Source organism: Larimichthys crocea, chromosome VII (assembly GCF_000972845.2).
Source record: "Larimichthys crocea isolate SSNF chromosome VII, L_crocea_2.0, whole genome shotgun sequence".
Lineage (NCBI taxonomy): Eukaryota > Metazoa > Chordata > Actinopteri > Sciaenidae > Larimichthys > Larimichthys crocea.
In genome coordinates, this window is record NC_040017.1 from 9237272 (window position 1) to 9263431 (window position 26160).

At 41.3% G+C, this 26160-nt stretch overlaps 2 protein-coding genes across 12 annotated transcripts in view; both read left to right on the plus strand.

Moving 5' to 3' along the window:
• The window catches only part of trip12 (thyroid hormone receptor interactor 12), a 26377-nt gene extending 21673 nt beyond the window's left edge, over positions 1-4704 (plus strand). For 10 of the 11 annotated variants that reach the window (XM_010737429.3, XM_010737427.3, XM_010737434.3 and 7 more), the window contains 11 exons: positions 208-350; positions 443-599; positions 758-856; positions 966-1080; positions 1298-1452; positions 1576-1740; positions 2004-2168; positions 2260-2373; positions 2620-2714; positions 2883-2986; positions 3115-3311. In XM_010737429.3, the coding sequence (XP_010735731.1) occupies positions 208-350; positions 443-599; positions 758-856; positions 966-1080; positions 1298-1452; positions 1576-1740; positions 2004-2168; positions 2260-2373; positions 2620-2714; positions 2883-2986; positions 3115-3311 (1509 nt within the window). Of the gene's footprint in view, positions 1-207; positions 351-442; positions 600-757; positions 857-965; positions 1081-1297; positions 1453-1575; positions 1741-2003; positions 2169-2259; positions 2374-2619; positions 2715-2882; positions 2987-3114 lie in introns of all 11 variants that reach the window. The other variant, XM_027280230.1, reaches the window with a different exon arrangement.
• A 2016-nt stretch (positions 4705-6720) lies between these two features.
• The window catches only part of dner (delta/notch-like EGF repeat containing), a 57786-nt gene continuing 38346 nt past the window's right edge, over positions 6721-26160 (plus strand). Inside the window, exon 1 of the mRNA XM_010737443.3 lies at positions 6721-7313. Coding sequence (XP_010735745.3) covers positions 6969-7313 — 345 coding nt within the window. The 5' untranslated portion in view covers positions 6721-6968. The remainder of the gene's footprint in view (positions 7314-26160) is intronic.

Sequence of the window (26160 nt, forward strand, 5' to 3'; positions counted from 1 at the left end):
CATATAAACTTTATTCATACACACACACGTCTTATCAAAAAACACTTCTGTTATCTCACGTCAGCATTGTGCCAGACTCCTGAGTTAGCTGAGTATTATTTATGGTTTCCTCTAAATGTATTGCCCAGGCCTGCATGCAGTCAGTGCTGTTCATAGCTGCATGACATGAGATACACTGTAACGTGAATATTTCTGGTTGTTTTGCAGAATGCTGTGTGTAAGGAAATTATTCCTACCAGTGAGTTCATTAACAGTAAGCTGACAGCCAAAGCTAACCGTCAGCTACAAGACCCGCTGGTCATCATGACGGGGAACATCCCTACTTGGCTCATTGAGCTTGGAAAGACCTGGTAAGTGTTTCAAACCTCTGACCCAAAGGACTGTATCGTACAGCTTGATGTCAAAATGTTCTGTTTTAAATGTCCCCTCTCTCTCTCTGCAGCCCTTTCTTCTTCCCCTTTGACACCCGGCAGATGTTGTTCTATGTAACTGCCTTTGATCGCGACAGAGCCATGCAACGCCTACTGGACACAAACCCTGAGATCAACCAATCAGATTCTCAGGACAGCAGAGTTGCCCCACGTCTTGACAGGAAGAAGGTGCACTATTTTGCCATATTCAAGCATTGTACTTGAATTCTGACTTTTTTTTACTTTGTGTGTCTTGAAATATCTCTTCTTATTTGTTACCTGCAACTAAACGATAGCTGTATCAAACTTTTATCTGACACTCCTTTGGTTCCTTGTGGTGTTTTCAGAGGACGATAAACCGCGACGAGCTGTTAAAACAGGCTGAGTCTGTGATGCAGGACCTAGGCAGCTCCAGGGCAATGTTGGAGATCCAGTATGAGAACGAGGTACCTGTATTATCTGTTATCTCTAATGCTGGATCATGACTTGCACTCAGGTACAGTAAAAGAATTTGGATTTTTCGGAGAAACGGCTCTAACCTTTATCTCCTCTCAGGTCGGCACAGGGCTTGGCCCCACTCTGGAGTTCTACGCTCTGGTGTCTCAGGAGCTTCAGCGGGCCGATCTCGGCCTGTGGAGGGGCGAAGAAGTCACGCTGGCCAATCCTAAAGGTACCACATTTAGCTCTCCAGATATAAATCACACAGGATAGGATGAAACGCATGTTGGCTTTTACTTGATTATAAAAATGTCTGAGGTATTCTCTGTCCTACACTGACCACGTTTGAGATGTTGATGACATGAGTACGATTTATGTGGCTCTACATGCTCGTGTGCTGATGTATGTAGTAGTGTTACCTGACCATACTCGTGTCTCTGCCCTAACAGGAAGCCAAGAGGGAACTAAGTACATGTTCAGCACCAGAGGACTGTTTGCTGTTCCCTTCGGCAGGACGACCAAACCAGCACACATAGCCAAAATCAAAATGAAGTTCCGTTTCTTAGGAAAGCTGATGGCCAAAGCCATTATGGACTTCAGACTGGTAACGTTAACTGAGCATAGACATATAGGACTAATCAAGGTGTCTTTTAAAACATCACAAACTTTTTTTTATTTTTTATGTGTGTGTGTTGCCAAATTTAAACTGTTCACCTCCTTCCCTCAGCTGGACTTGCCCCTGGGGCTGCCGTTTTATAAGTGGATGCTACGGCATGAGATGTCTATAAGCTCCCATGACCTGGTGAACATTGATCCCGGCGTGGCCAAGTCCATTCAGCACTTGGAGGATATTATCCGCCAGAAGAAGAGGCTGGAACAGGACCGATCACAGGTGAAGCACAGAGGGCTCCTTTGGTCATGTGGTCTCCTAGAGGTGTCTGGGGTTACCTGTTAAAGTCCATCATCAGTCTTCTTTGTGGTCCTCTACACAGCACGAAACACGTAATCTGATCATGACAATAGGGCTTTATTGTTGCTGTCTATGTTCACCTCCTATCACCTCCTGGTACCCGTGATATTAGTGTTTCCTTCCCCCATTCTCAGTAAGCCTCCTTCACGGTCTCTTTGTTCACTGTGTTTGTTTGGTTGCGACAGACGAGGGAGACCTTGCAGCAGGCACTGGAGAGCCTGAACATGAACGGCTGCTCAGTGGAGGATCTGGGTTTGGACTTCACCCTTCCAGGATTCCCAAACATTGAGCTGAAAAAGGGCGGCAAAGACGTCCCAGTCACGATCTACAACCTGGAGGAATACCTGAGGGTACGGCATACAGTTTTTCTTTCACTCTGTTTCATACTTCTTGTCCGCCTTAATATCGTTCCTTTAATTGTAATTTGTATTGTCTCTCCAGTTGGTGGTTTACTGGACTCTAAATGAAGGGGTGTCCAGACAGTTTGAGTCATTTAGGGAAGGGTTTGAGTCAGTCTTCCCCCTCCACCACCTTCAGTATTTCTACCCAGAGGAGGTAAGCACATTTTACAGCCATGGCAATACAATACAGTATGATGCAGTCAATAAAAAATTAATCTACAACTACATTAACTCTGAGCAGTCACTCTAAAATCTGTAGAAATATCAGATGGTCTAACCACATAATGAGTGTTGTTTAGTGTTGCATCTCTTTGCATTATGTATGTATTCATCTAACTTGCAGGAGAAATATTATTAGTGTCCCGCCTTTAATTGTTCACCCTCTCCTCTCCTGCTGTAGCTTGACCAGTTGCTGTGTGGCAGTAAATCTGAGACGTGGGATGTCAAGACGCTGATGGAGTGCTGTCGACCGGACCACGGCTACACACATGACAGGTAAACAGTCAAACCTGAACAAGAAGGAGCTGCCTCAAAATGCTTGACTTATATACGAGTCATCAAACTATAACTAAACTAGATACTTTATTTAGTGTCAAACACCATAAAATATGGCTTCTTCTTTTTTTTTGTAATCCTTACATTTGATGTCCTGTGTTTTTGCAGCCGTGCAGTGCGGTTCCTGTTTGAGGTGTTGAGCAGCTTCGACGCCGAGCAGCAGAGACTGTTTCTGCAGTTTGTCACAGGGAGCCCGAGACTGCCCGTTGGAGGTAAGTCACCTAACACACAAACTCAAATCAAATCAAATACATCAAAAGCAGGTGAAACATTAAGGATTATGTTTGATTGTATGTGGATGTTATAAAACGTGACACCTGGTGTTCGTCTTGTGTCTCAGGTTTCCGGAGCCTGAATCCACCTCTGACGATCGTGAGGAAGACGTTTGAGTCGACAGAGAACCCGGACGACTTCCTCCCCTCAGTCATGACCTGTGTCAACTACCTGAAGCTGCCTGACTACTCCAGCATAGAGACCATGCGAGAGAAACTGTTGATTGCAGCTCGCGAGGGCCAGCAGTCTTTCCACCTTTCCTGATCTCTCCACATCTCACATTCAAATGCCTTCTACAGCGACTGATGACATCATGACTTCCTTCTTAGTTTTTTTGTAATCACATACATTAAGGCTATGTGTACAGCCTTCTTGTTAGAGAAAGCAGCTTGCAGAAAAATTAAGACTTTAAATATATATTTGCTGCCCCTGTCTCTCAAAAAAAACCTTAAAAAATAAAAAAATGGAAAGGTGTTCCATGACTCACAGAACTTAAAATATAAAAAAAAAAGAGAGAGTCAAACTTATATCAGTAGTTGAGTAATGTTAAAAAAAAGAAAAAAAAAGATGAAAACATCTGGGTGACATTTTAAATTGCATTGCTATGTGATATTTAAAAAAAAAGGGATGTCTCCTCTCCAGAGTGGTGGACAAACGTCACTGGGTGTCGGGGAGGAAAGGGGCGGGGCGGGGCGGGGATGGGAGGGGAGGGAGGGGGTTCATCGAGCAAGCTAGGTTTACTTTAGCTCCAAAGATCATTTGTACAGACAAATTTGCAGACTTTGCTCATTCTACACATTTGATAGAATAGCTCTTTGTTCTCATGTCTCTTCCCCTCAGTTCGTCCGTTCGCATTTTGTTATGTATTATATTGGCCCCAGTTTGTGTGTTGCATTTTGGTTTGACTTCCCCCACCCCACCCCTCTGTGTGTCTTTGCTTCAAAGTTGTGAAAACGAGAGTTGCAGTTGGTTGAATGCGGGTAGTGATGAGCGCATATTATCTTTTTTTTTTTTTTTTTTTTTTTTTTTTTTTTTTTTTTTTTTTTTTTTTTTCTCTCTCTCTCTCTCTCTTCTTCTACCCAAGTTGAGATTGTGTTCTGGCCTCCTTTTTATTATAGAGAGCTTCAGCTCAAATGGAGAGTTGTAACCAATGTGTTGATCAGGTAAATTTGTTTTGCTCTTATTTTGATAGAGTTAGCGTCTTTCTGTTGGGCCCTACCTGATGTGTAGGGTTATCTTGGTAGACCAAGCTCTGAGCAACCCTCAACACATAATGTAGCCGGGCACAAAGGTTTTTTTGGCTGGTCGCATTTTATTGTTTCATGGCCAGATAGCATTTCAAGTTCATTTATGGAATAAAGTTTATATGCAGTTTCACACCCTGTTTGAGGTGGGAATGTCTGCTTTTTTTTTTTTTTTTTTTTTAATTTTCTATATTGTCTTTATTTCTTGCTGTAGTTGATTATTATTTTTTTTCTTTGCACTGCTGGCTTGGAACAAACCGTGGTGTGCACCTGCAGTCTGTGGCCAGGGGAGGGCGCCACTGTATGTTCTCCTGGCCTAATCGTTCATGTGCTGGTTTCTAAGATCTGCAATAATTTACTGCATCAGGTTCATGTTTTTACCTGAACATAAATAAAGTAACTGTTTGACTCATCTTTGTTAGTTTTATTTATCCATCGCTGCGCATGTTTAACCTTTTTTAAATCGGGTCCTCTGAAAGCTTGATTATTTATTAGGTTATTTCTCACGGCAAATCTTGACACACTACTCTGTCCTCTCTTTGGGTTCACATTAGTTGCCATGGAGACTGCAACAAAGGTGATTTACTTGACTCACCTGGAATGTTGCTCTTTAGGTCTCAGCAGGGTTAAACAACACTCACACTCTGAGCTCTTATAAGCAGGAAAGCTTAGCCTTGGATTTAACATTACATAACGTGTTTTGGTGTTACAATAACAACTGTTACACATTGTCACGTGTATTTTATTTTATCATCGTCTAAGGAGAGTCTCCTTTCTGTGCGTTGCTCATTAGTGCAACCAGCAACAGGCTCTGTGAGTCTACCTGTGTGGCGCTGACTGCAGCGGTGTGAAGTGACAGCTTCATTGCACCATGGGAGAATTCATTATGCAAATGAGTCGAGGCCATAGTGTGAAGCTGAGATCTCATTAACAACCAGCAGAGTTTTTATTTTCTGATCATACAGAAGCAATATGCAGAATATGCAACTATTTCTATAAACAGGTTGTAAATATCACGCCAACCTTTAAGATTTTAATGGAGGAGGTCAAGGCAGCTAAACCCTGTTTTTATACACATGTAACAGTTTGTTTTGTGATTATTTGGACATTTAAAATGGCACTCCAGTGATTTAATCCTACACTTACATGAAGTCTTGGAACTTCTAAAACAAATATCCTGACTTGTTTTAAAAGATAAGCTCATAGTCTGTCTTAAAAATCTTTCACACTAATCATTAAAGGTGGTAATAGAGTATATCTGACGAGGCGTGTGTATCTTCCAAATTTAGTGTTGTTTACTGACCCTCCACTGCAGCTCAGCCAGCAAACACAAAGGGGATTTAGTTCCAAAAAATGAACTCATGCATGTTTTTTGGAGGGTTTTTTTTGTACAAAACGAGTAGTATTTATGTTGTCCTCCATCTCTTACATTGGTAGCATGTTGAAGGATCTTTTAATGAACAGGAGGAATGATTGCAGCATGGGAAAAATTGACTATTGCTTAAAGAAAAGATCCATCTATTATCTGCAACCACTTGTCCTCAACAGGGTCACGGTGGGGCTGGAGCCTATCCCAGCTGACTTTGGATGAGAGGTGGAGTGCACCCTGAACAAGTCGCCAGTTCATCACAGGGCACGTCGAGACAAACAACAGTCAGTTTGGTGTCACCAAATAACCTGTTAAGTGCATGTCTTTGGGGAGAATGTAAATGTAAGTGCTGGATTGCAGTGTCCTTGAACAAACCTCTGATGTGTAACAGATTATTCAGTCTGCGACCACCCACTGCAGGATTTCAAACAAAGAAAGAATTGCATCAGATTAGGGATTTAGTGTGCTCGAGGGAAAATCCACCCCAAAACTGAATTCATAATGAGTCAGATCTGTGAAACGCACAAATGTCTTTTATATAGGCTACGTAAAGTGAAGCTCAGATGAAGTATGACCCTAAAACATGTCTGTCTGTCCTTAGATTTGTCCCCAAATCTTGTCAGCTCACCTTGGTTATCACGTGTTGAATGAAAGCAGGATGATCTCTGACCTCTTTAACCCCTTTTCTCTGGATCGTTTTATTGTCTGAACCACCTTTCATCCGCATGAGTCTGCGCTTTTTTAGGGCGTGCATCATCTCCCTCGTGGTAATACCGCCTGTTATCACTTGAAAGCAGCTGATCTCACGGCAAAGCCGATGAGGATTTTCACCACCACCACCACCACCCCTCTGTCCTCTCCTCCCCGTCTTTCCCCGACTACATCCTCCTTCCCTCCTTGAGAGCCCGGCTTCAAGGAGAGGTTATGGATGATGAGACTCTAAATGAGGAGGGTGCAGAGCCAGGAGGGAGTGTGTATGAAAGTGGTGGTGGTGGGGGGGAGTGTGTCGTCAGCTATCATCGTCACTGTGACTCGGAGACCAAAAAGAGCCGAGAGCCCTCCCCTTCTCCTCCCGCATCCCTACCTCCTCTCCCTCAGCCTCCACACCATCAGTACACAGCTGAGGCTCAGCATCCTAACAGCCTCCTCCTCCTCTCTCTCTCTTTCACACACACACACACCTCAGTTGCTGTTGCCGAGTCCAGCCAGCACAAACAGCAGCAGCTTGAGCACTGAGCAAAGAGGGAAAAGACATACACACAACAACAACAACAACAAAAGAGAAGAAAAGGAAGCCACAGTAAAGGGATGAGGATGAGAGTAAGCAGTGTGCCGGCAGGTCCCTGCTGCCGTCCCACACAGATTGCACGGAGCTTCACGCCCCCCGTGCTTCTCCTCCTCCTGCTCCTGAGCAGCAGAAGCAGCAGCAGCAGCATCGGAGCCGTCCCTCCCTCTCCCTTCCAGCTGGCCCCGGACACCCCGGCCCCAGCTGAGCCAACCCCAACCCAGGCCACGCCACGTCCGGACCCCTGCGAAGGCCGACCCTGCCTCAACGGGGGCTTCTGCCTGGCTTTGCCATCCACCGGCAGGCCAGAGGACACCTGGGAGTACACCTGTACGTGCAGCCAAGGCTTCACCGGACGCAACTGTGAGGTATGAACATATTTAACTGTGTGAACAAAGGATTAATACTGAGCTGTGTGTGTGTGTGTGTCTGACGGATCATGGAGTAGAGCACCAAGAAATAAGATATTTGTGTGTTAATTCAGTATTTTGGGTTCAGCCTTCTGTTTGTTTTGACATCCATCATCATTTCTATATTAAATATCACTTACTGCCCATCATCCCTCCCTGATTTGTGTGATCAAACTGCATCAAATCTGTGTTTTTGATTTGACGGTATGCGCTCTCGCTCCCTGCTGTTGGATGGTTGTTCTCCTAAAGGGAGCATGTGCTGTCAATGAGACAAGGAGACGAGTGCTACGTTGCTGTGGCAACAGGAGGGAAGAGCAGCAGCTGTGTGATGCGAGTGAAGACTATAGACGTGTGTGTGTGTGTGTACTGTGTGACATACCGCTTTTTCCACCTTGAAGTTTTATTTTTACAAAAGTAGTGCAAAGTTTCAGTAAATCCTCGATTGTATTCAGATGCTGTGCTCTAATTTGGATGTGTACTGAGGTAAAAAAAAAAAAGATTTTATTAACATGTGGGATACTGATCTCCACGCTGCATTCTTTAATTGGAACGTCTGGACAGTCATGAATAAGATGTGTGCAGTTTCCACAACATCAGCGTCTGGGTGAAGCTGGTGTCTTCATGAATATCATTTTGCGTGACAGCATCATGGGTAATCAGACCAGAAAATACAAAATACCTTTGAACCATAAAGGTCAACTTAACTCGCTTTCCTTCATCATGTTTGGATTTTAATTAATTCAGTGGATTTATATGACGGAAGTTTGAATGTTTCATTCAGGTGTTTGTCTGCTCTGCCCCGTATCACGTTAGATCAGGAGAGCATAGAATATGGCTGATATTAAAATATTAGACCAGGCTGGTGTGTTTCAGTTGTATCACGTTGCTGTATTTGGGTTTGTACTCGCATTAGAAAGTGATATGACAACAAAGATGGTGTCCACATCTCCATACATACATGCATGCATGTGTTATATTACGTGTCCCTGAAGTTGACCTACACTCCTTCTGCATTGTTTTCACACTTCTACCTATTCAAGGACATTCAAAGTTCTTCAAGCGGCCCTCTTTTATTTTAATAGCACTTTATTGATCTCCACTAAAGCTGCTCTTCTGCTGGATTGTGTGAAATTAATTTGAGCTTCACAGTGAATGGACTGAGCCTCAGTAGCAATGGACTCAATAGGCAGCCAGGTCTCTGAGTCATGCTGGGGTGAAAGAAAGCATGCAGCAGCAGCAGCTGCAGCAGCAGCAGAGAGGATAAATGAATCTGCTGCAGCATCACGGAGGGGAAACGACAAGGTGACTCGGTGAGTTTAAACAGAATCACCAACAGGTGGCAGCCATATCCTCCCCCCCCCACCCCCCCACTGTGTTTACATGTGTTTGCAGGTGAGCATGCTGGTGGCGTGCAGTCAGAACTGAAGCATTTCTTCTTTTTTTAGTAGAGCATTCAGCCTGGGACCGGATCTCTGTCTCCTTGGTTGTCCTGGTTTCATATCTCAGAATAGAAAGCAGCTGCAGTTTGTTACCTCTGCAGCCTGCTTCACTGTGCTCTGCCTCACGCAAACCACAGAGGACGATGTTGTCACACAGCCCGAGCTGAGGCTGGACAATGCATGCAGTAGAGAGGAGCGAGGGATTTTTCATATTTTTTTTCATGCTAAGAGGACAAAAAGAAATCTGTCTTTTAACACGATGTCCACAGTCCTCCTGAAACATCCACTCCAGCTTTATCCTTCTTATGCGCCAAATCTCAGGGTTCAGTATGGGCCCCAAGCCGGGCCAGAGGGAGGACGAGGGGGGGTTCATTGATTCTTGCCTCCTGCTGGTTGTTTCTTCTCCATGGAAACTAGAGCAGCAGTCAATTGAGATTTGGTAAATGACCTGATTGGCTGAGCTCGGTGCTGGTTTGCTTCTTCTGTCTTCTGCATGCGTCACAACACAGATGCACCAGTGAGAGAAGAGGAGGAAGAGGAGGAAGGAGGAGAAGTTGATTAAAGAGAGAGAAAAAAAGAGGAAGAGGAGAGTGAGGTGAAGAAAACTGTGAAAGAGTAACGTCCTGGTTTTGGAGCTTAGTGAAGAAATAATGTTAGAAATGAGTCCTCGTCCTCTTCTCTCCCTCTCTCTTCTTTTATCTCGAGTTCTGTGTCAGACCCGGGGCGCCGTTCACAAAAGCAGGATTAGAACCAAGCTGAATCAGTAAAACTTGAATAGTGAAGGTTTGGGATTTAAACACCGTCATGCCTGTTAATTTCAGGATATTTTAATCCTTCTTTGTGACTTACCCCAACGGCCAGTTGTGTTTTTTTTTACACTGTAGGAATCAAAGCAGCCACATGCAGCAAGGCACCAGGGGGAAAACAAACCCACTCTACTTGTTAAACTCTGCTGTGTTTTAATATCAGGCGCCACCTTTTCTGGATTTCAGCCTGTAAGCTGACCTTTCTGTGAGTTATTAAGTCTCTCCATCTCTACCTTATTCATTATTGAAAGGCCTGTTGTGTTGCCCTGATGGAACTTGCTCTACAACAATAAGGCTGTTGGCAATGCAAAAAAAATAAAACAACAACAACAAAAAAAACAGCCGTCTGTCATAAAGCAAGTCCAGGGAGCTCTTGCTGGGTTGCTCAACCATTGAGGTTTATGAAAGCAGTGGATCAAAGCAGAATGAAGTGAGGTTTATGCACACACACACACACACACACACACACACACACACACAGTGTATTTTTTTATTTTACTGTTATTTGGAGAGGGGATGTGGGACTGCAGGTGGTGAAAAAGGTAATATCGCCAAGGAGCCACTGAAGTAATTTAGCTGTTTCTGCCTTAACTTAATAAGCTCGCACAGAGCGTGTCAGAGCTGTGATGAACTGGAGCACTTTTCGATCCTTGTGATGATGATTTTTAGATCTCAGGTGAGAGTTTTGCTCATTGTTATTCCTCCTCTCAACACGTACAGCTGCTTTCTCGTGTACCCGCTCCTCTGTTTTACAGTTTTATCAGCATAATTTAAACCTCCGGGCTTCTTCCTGTGCTGTGAGAGCATATTAAAGGAGCAGTTAGTCATTTTAGCTGAGCATAAAGGCAGGAAACGGAGGGAAACAGTGAACCTGGCCCTGTTCAGAATCTGCCATCAGCATCTCTAAAGCTCATTAATTTACATGTTAAATCTCAAAACACCAATCCCCGTATAGTTTTATGTGTGGGATTATTTCTTGGCCAGTCACCGCTCCCAGTCAAGAAATAGCTGTAGTTAGCATGCCCAAGGTAGGAGGATATTTTTAACCTTTCAACAGAGCCAGGCAAGCTGTTTCCAGCCTTCATGCTAAGCTAAGATAACCATTTCCTGGCTCCGCCTTATAACGAACTGTTAAACAGCTTGTTTAATCCCTACAAAAGCTAAAACATGTTTTACTGAGGTTTATTGTGTGACTATTTCTTGGTCAGGTGTGGTGACTTCTTAATGTGTTAAACATAATTATAATTTTTTTTTCTGTTTTTGTAAGGATTTAACAAAACAGATGTCTTAATTAGTGAGTTTCAGGTGTGCAAAGGTAGATTTTGTCATGTTTGGACACAGCCAGGATAGTTTCCCCCCGTTTATGGTCTGTATGCTATCTATATCTATTTTAGCATACAAACACGACAGCGGTATCAGTCTCATATAAAGTCAAATAACTGCCTCAGATTGACTCTTTGGCTAAAGAGAGAGTATTTTGACATCCGATACACCGCCCCAGCATCAAAGAACCAGGTGCACTTCAGCAATATTCCTGAAATGACACAATGCACTGGAAACAAATGAAATGATCTCACACTTGTCAGATGATTTATTTTTCACAAGACTCATCAGCAGACTGAAGATGTTAATGAGATGTTAAGATGACAATGTAAGAGAGAAACTTTCTATTCACATCCACTTCTAATCAGAGAGTTTAAAAACTGCCGAGTAGAAACGGAGACATTTGTTTGGTGAAGACAGAAAACATATTTTTTTTCTCCAGTCAGCCTCGTTGTGACAGTCGTCCCACGCATTTAAAAAAAAATCCGCTTCCTGACAGGACTCAGTGAAAGTAAACAAAGCCGAGTCCTGAAGCTGTCATTGTAATTGTGAGAAAGAGGAGTTTTTGTGTATGTGTGTGTGTGTGTGTGTGAGTGTGCGCACGGCGGTCAGCTCTTGTCTCCCTGGGACATTCACTCTGCTGCTACATACAGCCTGAGCCGCATCCAATTAAACAGAGCTCAAAGCTCATCACCAGCCTTTGGTGTCTTTGATATCCCTGGCTTGTTAGTCAGAGGAGAGATAGAAGTCATGGTTTTACATCTCTTTATATAAATATATACAGAATATATAAAGCATAAGTGTGTGTGTGTGTGCATCAATGCACTCTCTTATCCTCTTTCTACAGACTTCTCTTTCTTGCTCTATTTATTGAAGCACTTCTGTTGAGCGGTTAGTGAATTGTGTCGTTTGTTCAGAGGATCGTCCATATGGTCTGGGCTGGTGTTCCCCAAAAAGTCCTTTTCAGCTCCGACAGCCACAATGTGAAATCAAATAAGGCTACAGCCAGTGATTGATCTCTTGATTTTATTATAAATTATAAATATTTCATTTAAAATAATGTGAAACAGAGAAAAGCTGTAAATCCTCCAGACACAGAAAGTCCATATAAATTCTGGATGTTCTTTCAAAATACATTAAATATCTTGTAAAATAGTTGCTGAAATTTCAAAATACATTAAATATCTTGTAAAATAGTTGCTGAAACAAACGATATATTACTGAAATGTGGAGTGAAAAACAGTTTTTCACCAGTTTTCAGTCCAGGATTTTGTGGGCGGTCCTAAAAGGGTGGCTCGATGACACGCTGAGGCCACCCTGAGCATAGCCCTGCACCCCTAGCAGAGAGAGAGAGATGAATTCATATCACTCAGAGTGTTTCAAAGTCAGTCATGTCATTTTCTGAACTCATCTGACACGTTTCAGTCGCTTCAAAATTGCTTCTTGACTTGCTCCCATGAGTGGGCGTGGCTTATGGACATTCAGCAGTCACATGAATGCTGCTCATTTTTACCTGATTTTGACACCTCATTTCATAAACTTTATTCATTCATTCAAATTTGGCTGGGTGGTTAATAACACTTTCTTCTTTGAGCACATTTATTCTTACTTTCCACAGACTTTAATTTGTTTATAAAATTTGTCAGTGGTTCATTTTCTTGACTTGAGTTGAAACATTTTGTCGACTGATTGACTAAATGTTTCAACTCAGTCAAGATATCTGTGTTTAAGTCATACAGTGCGCATCACATTATTTATAGTCTATATGTTTGATCTGTGGTAGCACAGGTAATTATAAAGGAAATTACCACTAATTTGTTTTTTAGAGTGGCGGTACACTATTTTGGCTCAACAGGATGTACAGGATCATTTGAAATCTTATTGTAGGACAGAAAATAACTGATCACCACCAAAATCAAGTCATGAGATCTTTATTGTACTGTACTGTAATCGTTCACTATATCTGGGCAGGATTCCCATCATTCCTCTGAGAGATGACTCGCTTATCTATCAAACTGATAATTGTTTTTTGCACAGTTTATGCTATATTATTGTGGTGAAAATAGAACGTTCCCTAAAGAATCTATGATTTATTTATAAGATAATTAGAAATGGTATTCCCCTTTATGTCTTCTTTCCTTATTTGTCAGTCTTCCTCTGCTTGTTGCACTCACAATACCTCTCAATATTTTAATGATTTATTGTTAGCAGGGCTGAACAAACTGGGTGTTGGAGTATGGAGGCACAGGCAGGGATGTGGATCATTGAAATTGTTGTTGCTGTTCATCTGCTCTGAAGCATGAAAATGTGTCTTTTAAATAAAAATAGCTTCAGATGGTAAACAGCCTCAAACTGTTTGCAAAAAGGAAACACGCTCATGTAATCAGTTACTGATAGTCTGATTAAAGTGTTGTTACTTTGATAACAGGCTGCTTATAACCCCGCAAGTACCTTTGATACAACAGCTACCCATCAGCAAAAAAAAACCCAGACTCCTTTGAGCTATTATCACCGAGCTATCGCTGCTATTCATGTTGATGTCCTTAGATGTTACGAGGCGGACCGTGCTGCCTTTGAACAGGAGGGCTCGCGGCCAATCACTTTGGTCATTTCCATATCACACATCACCTGGCCTTTTGATCTATGGGAAGCCCATGTGGGGGTGGTGGTATGATATGTTAGTGAGGCTTGATACATATGGATGATACAGATCTGCAGTGGACATCAGCGGCTCAACACCAAGTGCTTATAGTCCACGTATTGATCACTGCAGGCATTTGTTATGACAGCTGAAAGTGGATTAAGTTTCTCTTGATGTATCTGACCAGTTCAAATATTTGCAATGTCGATGTCAATCACATCTCAGTGATTGGATGGATTTCTGTGAAATCTGCCTTGTCCACAGAGAAAAACTGTGGTGATCACTTGATGCACTTCCTCTAACACCACCAATGACGTTCACATTCATGTTTCAGAGTGAAATACCTCCACTATTGAATGAAGGAACTGGCATGAAATTTGGTTTAGACATTCATGGGCACATCAGGGTGAATCTTTCACCTGTGCCATCAGGTCAAAATTTCACTTTGTCCACTACTTAATGATCATATAGCTGAAAAACTAATAAAAATCCCATCAGTCTCATCTGAGCTTTGTGTTTTTTAACCAAGCGACAAACTCCAAAACTGCAGTTCATTGAACATCCACTGGCTACAGAACAAATCAGTCTCCATATGCCCCAGTGTTAAAATTTAGAAATAAACATGTTTACAGCCTGGTACAAAAAAACAGTTTTGGTATCTATAGCTAATTTCCCCGTTCATGACAAATGTAATGAGAATTAATTTCTATTTAAGGCATCCGTTCAAATTATAGTAAGGCTTAAAGTTGGTGATGATCCACATCTTTCTATTTTTAGATTAGCCGGGAGGCCGTAAAGGCAGGACTGTTAAAGCCACCACACACTGAGTTTCACAACAGCTCCTCAGGGTGACATCATATAGACTACGTCCATGTTTATACCGTCTATGTTATTAACAAATGCTAAATATGAATAATATTATATTTGCTGAACAACAGCATGTTAGAGGATTTAACAGTACTGTCTCTATGTTCAGCCTCACAAAGCTGCTACATAGCACAGACTATTAAATCTTAAATAGTAAATCTCACTGTCCTATTACAACTACTTAAATCCCTAGAAATAAAGAAAAATGTCATATTTATTTAACTGTGAAGCAGGTGAGGGCAAATATTATTCACAAAGACAATTGGTTACATCAACACTTTAAACATAATAAAATCTGACTACAGTCATGTTTCATCTCTGCTTCTTTCTTATTTTTCAGTCTTGCTGTCTTAACTACAGCCTAATCAGTTGCTGCATTTTTGAAGCACCCCTGACTGGTCACATACCTGCAGCCCATATTTCTTATTTTATCGCCGCCTCTCATCATGAAGAGGGCTTTTATCTCCGTGTCATTGCCTCTTTAATTTTCCTTGAGTCTGGCGGTGAAACTTTCCTCTGTCCTGGATAGAAAAGAAGTCATTACATTTCTCCCTGTGGTTTAGTTTAGGTGTTTTTTTATTGCTTTTTGTCTGCCCTGGTTGCTATTTATAACTTTAATGGAGCAGCGAGTTGTGTCACCATCCACAGTATAATGTCAAAAAGGGCAGAGCAGCTCTTACTCAGCAGCAATTCGCCCCTATAATAACCCTCTGCTCTGACACCATCATTGTACTGCCGCTTCTAATGACTATTCCCGTTGTTGTTGCTGTCAACATAATGAGTTCATGTGGCAGGAGGGAGTGTGTGTGCGTGTGTGCACGTGAGTGCGTGTGTGTTAGAAGTGGAAATCATGAATCACTTTGTTGATTCAAATCACTTCGCTCAGTTCAAAGATTCATCGTCTCTGTGGAGTAGGCATCTTTTTTCCTCAGCTAAGCAGTTGCATCACCGCTCAGATGCACTCCAGTGTGTTTGACTAAACTTCTTTATTCTGTGTCCGTCCATCCATTTTCCAAAACCGTGGTACACCTAGACACCGGAGACCAACAACCATTCACGCTTAGGTTCACACCTACTGGCCAGATGATGTGATTTAGAGTCACCAGTTAACCTATTAACCAAAATGTGGGAGGAAGAACCCACACAGACACGAGGAGAACATACAAACTCCACACAGAAAGACCCCAGTCGACCGGGGGATTCAAACCAGGAACCTTCTTGCCCTGCTGCCAGTTGTGAATGTTTATGTGTGTTCATAGTGCAAATATGTATATGCCATTATCCATTTAAAAAGGCAGCTAAGAGGCAGAGTAGGCTTGTTTTGTGACGTGTCCAAATGAAAAGTCACGTAAAGAAAGTTTGATGATGTTTGTTAACTAAAAGAAACTAAACTAGACGAAACTACATATAATAAGTAACGCGATATAATAAGTAACGATATGAGACGGTCAACTGAGACCACCCTCTTTGTCTAACTCTCGCCACCAAAGTGCACAGGCAAAAATAAGGTGAAACCACAACCACCTATTCCAATTAACAAAAGTTAAGGTGCTCCAGAAAACGTGTGATCTCAACAAATACACAACTCAAACTATACACACACGTTTTGGCTCCTACACTGGATTCTTCATGATGTGTTTCTTTGCCCTCCAGAATTACCACTAATTTATCATTATCTTGTCATTAGCAAGTAATTAATTAAATGTCCTTGTGTCTGATGCTGTGAGTTCATGGGGATCAAGAGTGGGATCAGTTAGCCAGCTAACTACATCTCAGGTTATCATGAAAAATGTGAAGGCAGCTTCTTCACAGCTTCCATATCGGCTAAAAACGAGCAGAATGTGAGGATACGTTCCTCGCTGCTGACTGATCCGAGCAAAGGAAACAAAATAAGCCGCCCCAAAAAGAAACTGGTCAACATCAACGTGAACGAATAACTAAACAAAAAACCCTTCCTACTTTTCTTCATCCCACCTCTGTGAAAACACTTAATCATACTAATGATCACACCAAATGGGGCTGTATTATTTTTAATCATTAGATAGAACAAATACGTTTGAAGTTAGACTTTAATGAGATTAAGCCCTATTTTGAGAAATAAATATAAATAAGAACTATCTTTTTTTGTTTATCAGAATCCCTCTTCATCATTACCATGGCAACAACTACTCTCCCTTGGATCACACATATAAAACACAATAAAAATGATCCTTCCTGTTCAGTGTTTCAGTCTTCACTACATCTACACTTGAATGTTGTCTTTGTTTTGTATATTTTTACAAACTAAACTGCTCAGAAACAACAATAAACATACTGTATATATCAATGGACAGACGATACTCACCAGGGCTACAAGTCTGTAGCTGTGAGGACTGTTCATGTAGTCTGGGCTGGAAAAAGAGTTGATAAGGAGTTGATACAAAAGATGTGGTGGATCAACTCTCTCTAGTGGTGTGTCGGTCGTGAACGTATCGTTCGATATGAACTAATCTTTTATATGACTCAGGAGTTATGAGTCGTCTCAGTGATTGATTCGTTCATTTTGATGCAGTACGTTCCCTCGCAAGGCATCTGCATGGCCGATCAGGCTGTGTGACGAGCAGTCAGCACAAACAGTTCCTTCATACGGAACGTTTACATCACCCACAAGAGGGCTACAGCACTGCACTAGTGAATGAACAGAATGAACGAAATGACTCTGACCGCATAAGAGTAAGTGATCCGACTCCGTGACTCACACATAATCAGTTTGTGATGCACACTGGCGCGGCTCCTCCGGACACCAAACGTCGTGAGAACGCACAAGATCTCGCAAATTCATGCATAATTGTGCGATATTGCCGGCTGTAGTCTCTTGGAGAAAGAGGCATTCATTCATCATTCATTCTTACATACAGAAGATCGACTCGGTCCTGTGCTACAGCCTTTTCTCTCTCTTTTTTGGAGATTGTTCAACCATGGGTAAGTGAAATCTTTATATTTACGTCTGAAACTGATAACAAACTAAGCGTTTATTTTATTATTTAAACATTAGGCCTATTCGGTTTGTTTTATTGTTGATGCACTTGGAAACTACAAGGCCATAGTTAACTATTGTCCATGTTGTTGGAAATTACAAAAAATGTATAAAACAAAATAACTGTACTTCACAGTGTACTTCTGACGTACACCACATTTAATATAGTATTAATAGTAGCAATATAGTGATTAACTTAATTATTCTGTGCATTTCAGTGCCTGCTCCTCGGAGAGCAGCTGCTTTGCTACTTCTACTTGCAAGACTGCGGAGTAGAAGTAGAACAAGGCGGCACTGGGTCCACCCAATGAACCAGCACAGGCCTCAACAAGGAGATTTTTATCATCTTGTGGCTAAGCTGCACCTGGACAGTCAACGGCATCATCAGTACTTTCAAATGAGTGCAGACCAAATGGATCAACTTTTCTCAATCACAAAACAGAACACCACCTACAGAGCAGCAAAAGGACCGAAGCAGAGACTGGCTGTTGGACTGAGGTGAGCTTGACATTATGTACACACTGAATCATTGATCACACTAGGTTTGACCTTTTATTTTTTAAATCAAAGACACACAAATAAATAAAAGTAAAACGGGAAGAAATGAAAAAAAAAATAAAAGTATAAAAACAAATATAAATAAACAACAAATAAAAAAATTGGAAATATAGCAAATAGCAAAACAACTATTTACAAATTAGCAACCATTACTAATTATAGGTCAATGTATGGGGTGCTGCCACTCTCAATAATGTGGAGCAGGTTTAAAATCCCAATTTTGTAGCTGAGGGATGATGCTCATAGCAAAGTGATAACATTCATCCAAGTCACTCACTGGCGTTGGGGTTGGCTCCTGCAGGATTTTGAGGAGCCGCTCTTCTATATCAGTGGTCTGCTGTCTTTGGCTCCTCCTTGGGTCAGTGCGAGCCCCCCTTGGACTCCGGGACCTGTAGGGCCTGTCTCTCTCCACAGATGTTGAAGGCCCCGGTACAGACTGTGTCTGACTGGGGGTTGGAGAGCCAGACTGTTGCACTGATGCTGTGGATGGTGTATCAGATCCACATGCAGACACTGGTGTGGATGACCTCTCTTCCTCTGCCAAAACAGTGCCCGGGTTGCTTTGCGAACTAAAAAACAAACATACAGATAAACAAAATAGTCACATTAGTGTCAGAGACTTAAGAATAATCTATACTTCATTTTAAATTAGCGCATACATCTTATAGATCACCATCTATAATGCCATATAACAATAAAATCCTAATAATAAGAACAACAACAACAAGAATTTCATACTGACCTTCTCGGATGGAGGTGGGGCAAAAGAAATAACATCATGTTCTTGAATTTCCAGCCCTTTTGCAATCCCCCTGCTGAGCAGCTGGCGGACACCTTCTTCTGGCTCTTTACAAAGCTGTCCACCAGTCTACGCCATTTTGCCTCGCAGAGATCAACTGGAAAAAGAGATACACGTATAAAAAAAATTATCATACATTGGACTTGTCTTTTTTTCTCTTTTTACTTTACAGGTACTTGGCTTCTGGGGACTCACTCATCAGCGTAGCGTTCAATTACCGCCTTGGCCACGCAACAGTGATAAACTCTGTTCACATGATGTGTGCTGCCATTGAAAATGTCATGATAGAGTTTTTACCACGGCCGACTACAGCAACATGGAAAGACATCGCACAACGCTTCTGGGAAAAGTGGAACTTCCCAAATTGCCTGGGAGCACTTGATGGCAAACATGTCGTCATTTAAGCACCACGCAACTCTGGTAGTCAGTATTTCAACTACAAAAAGACTTTCTCCATCGTGCTTCTGGCAATCGTAGATGCTGACTAATGCTTAAGGTGCATTCAGGTGGGGGGCTTTGGGAGGACATCTGATGGAGGGGTCTACGCAGGCTCGGATATGGGGAACGGGATGTAGAACGACACTCTCCATGTTCCTCAAAAAACCGCTCTGCCTGGTGCTGCTCACATTGGGGAGGTACCACATGTCATGGTGGGAGATGCTGCATTCCCTTTTGAAGCCCTACCTGATGAGACCCTACCCAGGACAGAACCTAACCCATAATTTCAACTTCAATTACAGACTCTCCATAGCGAGGATGGAAGGTTAAAAATGCCTTCACAATTTTGGCATCACGTTGGAGGATTAACCTGAACCCCAAAAACACGGACACACTTGTGGTGGCAGCATGCATCCTGAACAATCCTTGCACCTAGTGAAAATGTGCAGCTGCTAGAAGAGGCAGAGGAACTTGGGAGACACATGTCATAGGTACGAAACATGGGAGGAAACAGAGCATCAGGAGAAGCCTGTGCTATCAGGGAGAGCCTGGCTACTTCCTTCACCTCCCCCAAGGAGAGTGTGTCCTGGCAGGACAGAATGATTTAAAGGACTTCACTTGAAGTCATTCAAGTGACTTAAATACTGTATATTTGTATTGTGTTTTCCCCCTGTTGTGAAGAGAGTAAATATTCAGTCTTGTGAATTGTCAGTGCTTTTGTATTGCAAATAAACTGGTCTGGCCTTCTTGTCAGTCCCCCAGTTTGAAGGTGTGAAAGTACTGTGGCCATTGTCATGTTATCAAGACACCAGCAAGGCAGTCTCTACAGCACATCCCCCCACAACAGAGTTACAACACTACAGTATAGTAGTATTTTTAAAGTAGTACACAGAAAAGATTAACCTTTTTTTTTCTTTTTTTTTTACTTTAAGAAATGTCAAACAGAATAGGCCTAATACATAAACAATTAATTTATATACATATAAAACATAACTTAACTTTAACTTACTGCATTTCATGACTTTATATCAGACAATAAAACGTTTTTCATAGGTTTTACACATATGTAACTAGAGAACGTCTCTTTTAATGCACATAAACAAACTATTTGTTTTATTGGACCAAATTAAACAAACTTACCATCCAGTTCCATCACCCCTGCAATGAGGTGTCATATATTACAGGCTGATTTTCGACCTCCAGAATCAACTTCTCCTCGTCCATGGTGTTGACGGGGTGAAATGACGTCAGCAAACCCCTCACCACGTGTTCTTGTAATGAAACTTGATCTGCGGTGAACACAGAGTATTTTATTTTGAAAATCAACCGGAATTTTTTTCCTCAGACTTTAACTTAAATGACTCATGTTTATATTATGGAAGCCCTAAAGGGTCATACATACATACATTTTATTCCACCCATTTTCCTGTGATAACGAGATAATTTTCCTCCGCTTTCCCGTGATAACGAGATAATTAATTCGAGAAAACAAAACGATAGTAGTGTATTAAATCATTGCAGGAAACATCATTTAGTGTAACAATGTCAGAGGAGCAGGAGAATATCGATCACCGCATCACATATCTCTTCAATCAAGGCCTGACACAGGCTGAAACAGCTTTATGCCTTACTATAGATAATGTACACATTAGTGTGCGTCATCTGAAAAGACGGCTAGCAAGGCTTCAGCTTTATCGGAGGCGCAGTCTAACTGAGCCTGATGTCGTCATAAATGCCCTGAAAATCAAAACTGACTATCTGTATTTCAAACTCAGTGATTGTCTGAAATGTTTTGAGTTTTGAGAGAAAACAAGAACAAATACAAAACACACTAAAGCTCCTCTGACATTGCTACACTAAATGATGTTTCCTGCAATGATTTAATACACTATCGTTTAGTTTTCTCGAGATCTCGAATTAATTATCTCGTTATCACAGGAAAACAGGTGGAATAAAATGTATGTATGTATGACCCTTTAGGGCTTCCGTATTATATATATAAAAAAAAACAACCAAACTTTGTGAGTGAGGAACCTCAGGAGGTGGCCACTTTGCCAGTGCCAGAAGTCTGCTCTCCCTGTGCAAAGTGTTGGCCTTTCGTAAGGATTGCATTGAGTTTGTTGAGGAAAGAGGAAACACAAATCTATAAGCAAACAGACACAGCACAGACTCCGATCCATACGAGTGTGTTTTAGTGTACGGAGGAGGAGCTGACAGTTGAGTTAGTGTATCATCCTCTGCTCTGTCGCCCCGTCTTCCTTCCAAAACACGATGACTCAGTAACAGATGTAGAACTGACTCTGTCAGTTAAGTTGATCTGGCAATATGTTATTTAATGAAGCCAACCGGGAGACAACTGTCTATGTGTGTGTGTACTGGTGTGTGTCGAGGACATCTTCTGTTAACTCGAGACAATAAATACCAGCTTAAATCTCTTCAGGACCACTAGAACATTTCTGTCAGAGAGTGGAGAGAGGCGCACACCATCCGTTAGACACAGAGATTAGCTCGTATTAACAGCTGGGCCTGTCTGCCAGTTGATAGGAGAGGCTCTGTGAAAAATCTGGCTGTCTGCAGGGGATTGTTTCGGGAATGTATTCATCAAAAAGTAAATATTCTGCCTGAAATAATGAACTACATAAACAAGCAGTGTGCACACAGTGTGTGAGGTTTAGAGGAATTTATTAACAGAATATGGAATATAATATTCACAAGTATGTTTTCATCAGTGATTTATTGTGTTTTCATGGTTGCTTTTCTAACCACCTAACAGGGTGTTTCACGTTTTCCACATGTTCCACAGTCACCATCGCTTCTCCTTCATGCTACGAAGGGGAGCGTGAGGCGAATCAGTAATCAGGTGGTTGTGATCTGTAACTTCACTGCGAGACAGAGATGTGGACTGGACAACTCGAGTTTAGATGCAACTTGCAACTTGACCTTACAGAGAATAAACGACTGGAGACTTAATTGGAAGTTAAAGACTTGTGACATGATGACTTGAATGACTTGTATGTGTTCATTTTATGTCTTTAGTTTAAATATTGAATACAAAATATAAAAAATGTCCAATGTTATCAATGTTGACAGTAGTGTAATGTTACCTGGGACATGAGCACACACTGGGGATGCCATTGTCATGATTGGATGACTACTATGTCAATCAATCTCCTCACTCCAACACTACCCAAGGATCACTAAGGTAAAGATAACTAAGGACTTGACTTGACCATGAATAAATGACTTGAGACTTGGACCAAATGACTGGAGTCACATGTCTGCTGCTAGAGGCCACTAAATCGTACACACTGGATCTTTAATTGTTATGTGAGGAAAGCACTAACACGAACCTACAAATCAAACTCAAATAAAAACAAAATTATGAGCACATATCGACTTTACATCGATGGACCTAAAACACACTTGTGCTACATCCCACAGGTTGCCTTTTAAAGTCAGTTACATAAATATATTTTACATTAATTTACTTAAAGCTCAACTTTAAATGTGTGATAGTGAAACTGTGCAGTACTACCACATGGTCTGTACTGTAAATGTGCTGTCTATGAAGTATCTATATCATTTGTAAAAATTTACGTGGTATAACTCAAAGCTTCTTAGATGTTCCTCTAGTTAATTTAAATGAAAAAAACTTTCCATGCACTACTTTTTTAATTGATTATATTGATATTTTTTTTCAGAGTTCAAGATTAGTTATTCAACAATGCTTTTTTACTTTCAAATTTTAGCTTTTCTTTTATAATTTTGTCTTTTAAATTCACAAAACATTAGTCTCCACATTCCTTCTTTTGTAAAATGACTCATTATGGTCTTCAGCTTCTATACAAATCTCTCTTTATAAAAGTATTTATGAACATTTTAAATCTTATATCCAGTGTTATCCAGTGTCTTATATCCAGTGTTTTAAATCTTATATCCAGTGTTATCCAGTGTCTTATATCCAGTGTTTTAAATCTTATATCCAGTGTTGGGTCTGGTGAACAGTGATGTGCGTTAAACTTGAGAGTTAGCCGTAGTGGAGAGTCGATCTCTCAGCCCAGGATGAATCGATCCTGTCTGGAGCTTCGTCTCCTGCTGACTCAGCCGCCTCCGACAGCATCCTCATTGATCAGCAGTCAGTCTCTGTTTAGCAGTGGGGGGTTACACGCTCATGAGCTTGCCCTCTTTTGGCTTTTAAAAAAAAAGAAATTATTGAAACTTTTCAAAACTAAGCTGTAATTCAATACTGCTTATATAAGTATTGAATTCAAATGAGTAAATAAGTGAGTCTTGTGTAGGGTTTAGTGGCATCTAGTGGCGATGGTGCAAATTGCAACCAACTAAATACTGTTTGCCCTTAGCGCGTAGGGGAAACTTCGGTGGCCACAAAACCTCTACCTCAACTCAATCTAGAAGACATTTACGAATTCAGAACAGCAAGGCTGCTTATTAAAAATACTACATGCTTAGAAGATCCCAAAATACACAGAAATAGATAAGCATGGTATTTTTTTTCATTCAGTTAACTCGAATAAATCACAAAATAAAATGTAATAAAAGACAAAAATATTTACCAATGCTCTCTCTCATAATGTGTACCGTGTTCCTTCATTAAAACAACCCCACAAGAAACATCCTGCTGACCGAAATACATATGAAAGCATGAAACGTGTATTCATCCTCCACCGAAAATAGTCCCCAACATAAGCACTATTTACTCTTGTTTGAATAATTCTTGTTGAAAACAACTGTGCTCTGCTGTTACAGGAAATTATTTAGCCTCATTTAATGTATGAAACACTCTACTATATTTGTGACCTGTTTTTAAAAACTAACATCTTTAGTAGCAACCAATTGGCTACAGGACACAGTGTAGGAAAAGTCAGAACATATTTTGAGATGAACAAACACATTGTTGGTCTTTAACCAAGCTTTCACTTTCACTATCACTTTATTACAACATTAACCAAACACAACTCTGCTCAGGAAAAAAAACTGAATCATATTTTGGTATTGTCAGTTCAGAACATCCGTCCTGTCATCTCTCTTCCTCCGTCTGTCATCATTCGAACATGTTCTGTAGGCGGTGTTGCAGATCACAGTCAGATGGCTTGAAGCTCCTCAAACAGGATGAAAAGCTGCGTCTCCACTGTTGTGGCTTTTAAAAGCATTTTCTTCCTCTTTGGGGACAAAGCCGGTGGGAGGACGGCGATGATACATGTCCGGTGTCGCCTCCTACTATGAGGCCCGGTTTTAATTTCTATGCCCCCATTCCTCCTCTAAGGTCTCCATGGCAACAGAGCAATGACGAGGGGAGCTTAAAGATCAACAGGTGGAGAGAACATAACATAGAGCAGAAAATGTCAGCTACTTCCTTTCCGCCTTGTTGAGGACTTTTTTTTTTTATTACTCAGGAAGCAAACAGAACGAATCATTTGCCCCACATTAAGCCCACTGAGTAGTCAGTAGGAGGTATGACATGTTTTCTATGCTCTCTTTGTGCGATCCAGTTATTTCAGTGCACAATGGCCTTCCCACTGTTACCTGACTTCATGAGAGACAGGTAAAATGAATGGCGATAATTTAAATCAGATTTTTTCGGTGACAATGGGAACAACATGTTCTACTTCCAGCGACTAATTCCCTGTGGCAGGCACCAGACCCATTTTTAGCCTGACATGAAGTAAAAAGGGATTTTAGTTATTTTAATATCTGCCACACACATAAACAATAAAATGTGACCTGAAAATCACATGCTGAGTTTTTTTTTTTCAAAAGCAACTAAAACACCTGAAGAGACATCTTTGATTTACTTCCAGAAGCTGTTTTGCTTTCATTGCACCGCCCGTTTAATCATGTCAGCAGTCGGTGTCACCTTTTTTCTTTTTTTTGATACAGTGGATATCTTGTTTTGCAAGAAACCTTCTGTGTATGTAGGTCAGTGTGAACAGCGAGCTCGTAGATCACCACACAGAATGACATCCATCTCCACCAGCTGTGGCCTGAGAGAGAGAGAGAGACGTTTATATTACATTACAGTGACCCCCCCTCTCTCCAGAAAGACATTTATTCATACCATAAGTCACCCTTTGGACACATGGCATCGATATCCAAACCTGTTACACTAAATTTACTGTAATGTATAATAACTAATGTTCCTGCTCCTCAGTAAGTCAGATCACAGTGGGCAGTAACTTTTTATGCAGAAAGTAATGATGAAACAGCATGTCATACAGAGAGACAGCTTAAAAGCCAGGAGGAGGGCTTCCATCCAAATCATTAAGTCTTCTGTGTAGCTAAGCAGAGTCTGCATCTGATTTAATGGTTTAGGCACGGCAGCAGAGAGAAAATACAGAAAACAGCTGCAGACCCTAATGTTTTTAATGCTACAACATCCTTGGTATTTCATTTATGGGTGATATATACACATATATGTTCACTGTAATCCTAATACACTACCACACCGTGACCATGACTCATGCACGCATCATGCATGGATGGTCATGAAACTTTTATTTCTCAGTATTGCAGCCTTCCTTTCTCCAGTTAGCTGATTGTGTAGCTGTATATCATTTTAAAGACAGCAGGGCCAGTACAGTTGAGGTTAGTATGGAGGTGTGTTTGTTGTGGTGTGTGCTTGATGGAGAGGGATTAGTGATAGATAAATCCAGGCGCACATGGCCCTAAAAGACATGACATTAAGTCTTCTTGTCTTCAAGGTTTAAGGTTTAGTGTTTCCTGTTTTATTTTGTAACTCTTCTTGTGTCATGTGTTACTTCTTGCCTTTGTGTTTGATTATCTTTTTGACCCTGATTAGTCTCCTTGATTGGTTTTCACTCGTGTATTTAGTCCGTGTGGTCCTCGGTTTCCCCTGTCAGGTCCTGCAGTTTGAGTTTGATCCCCCAGTTCTGAATTTTG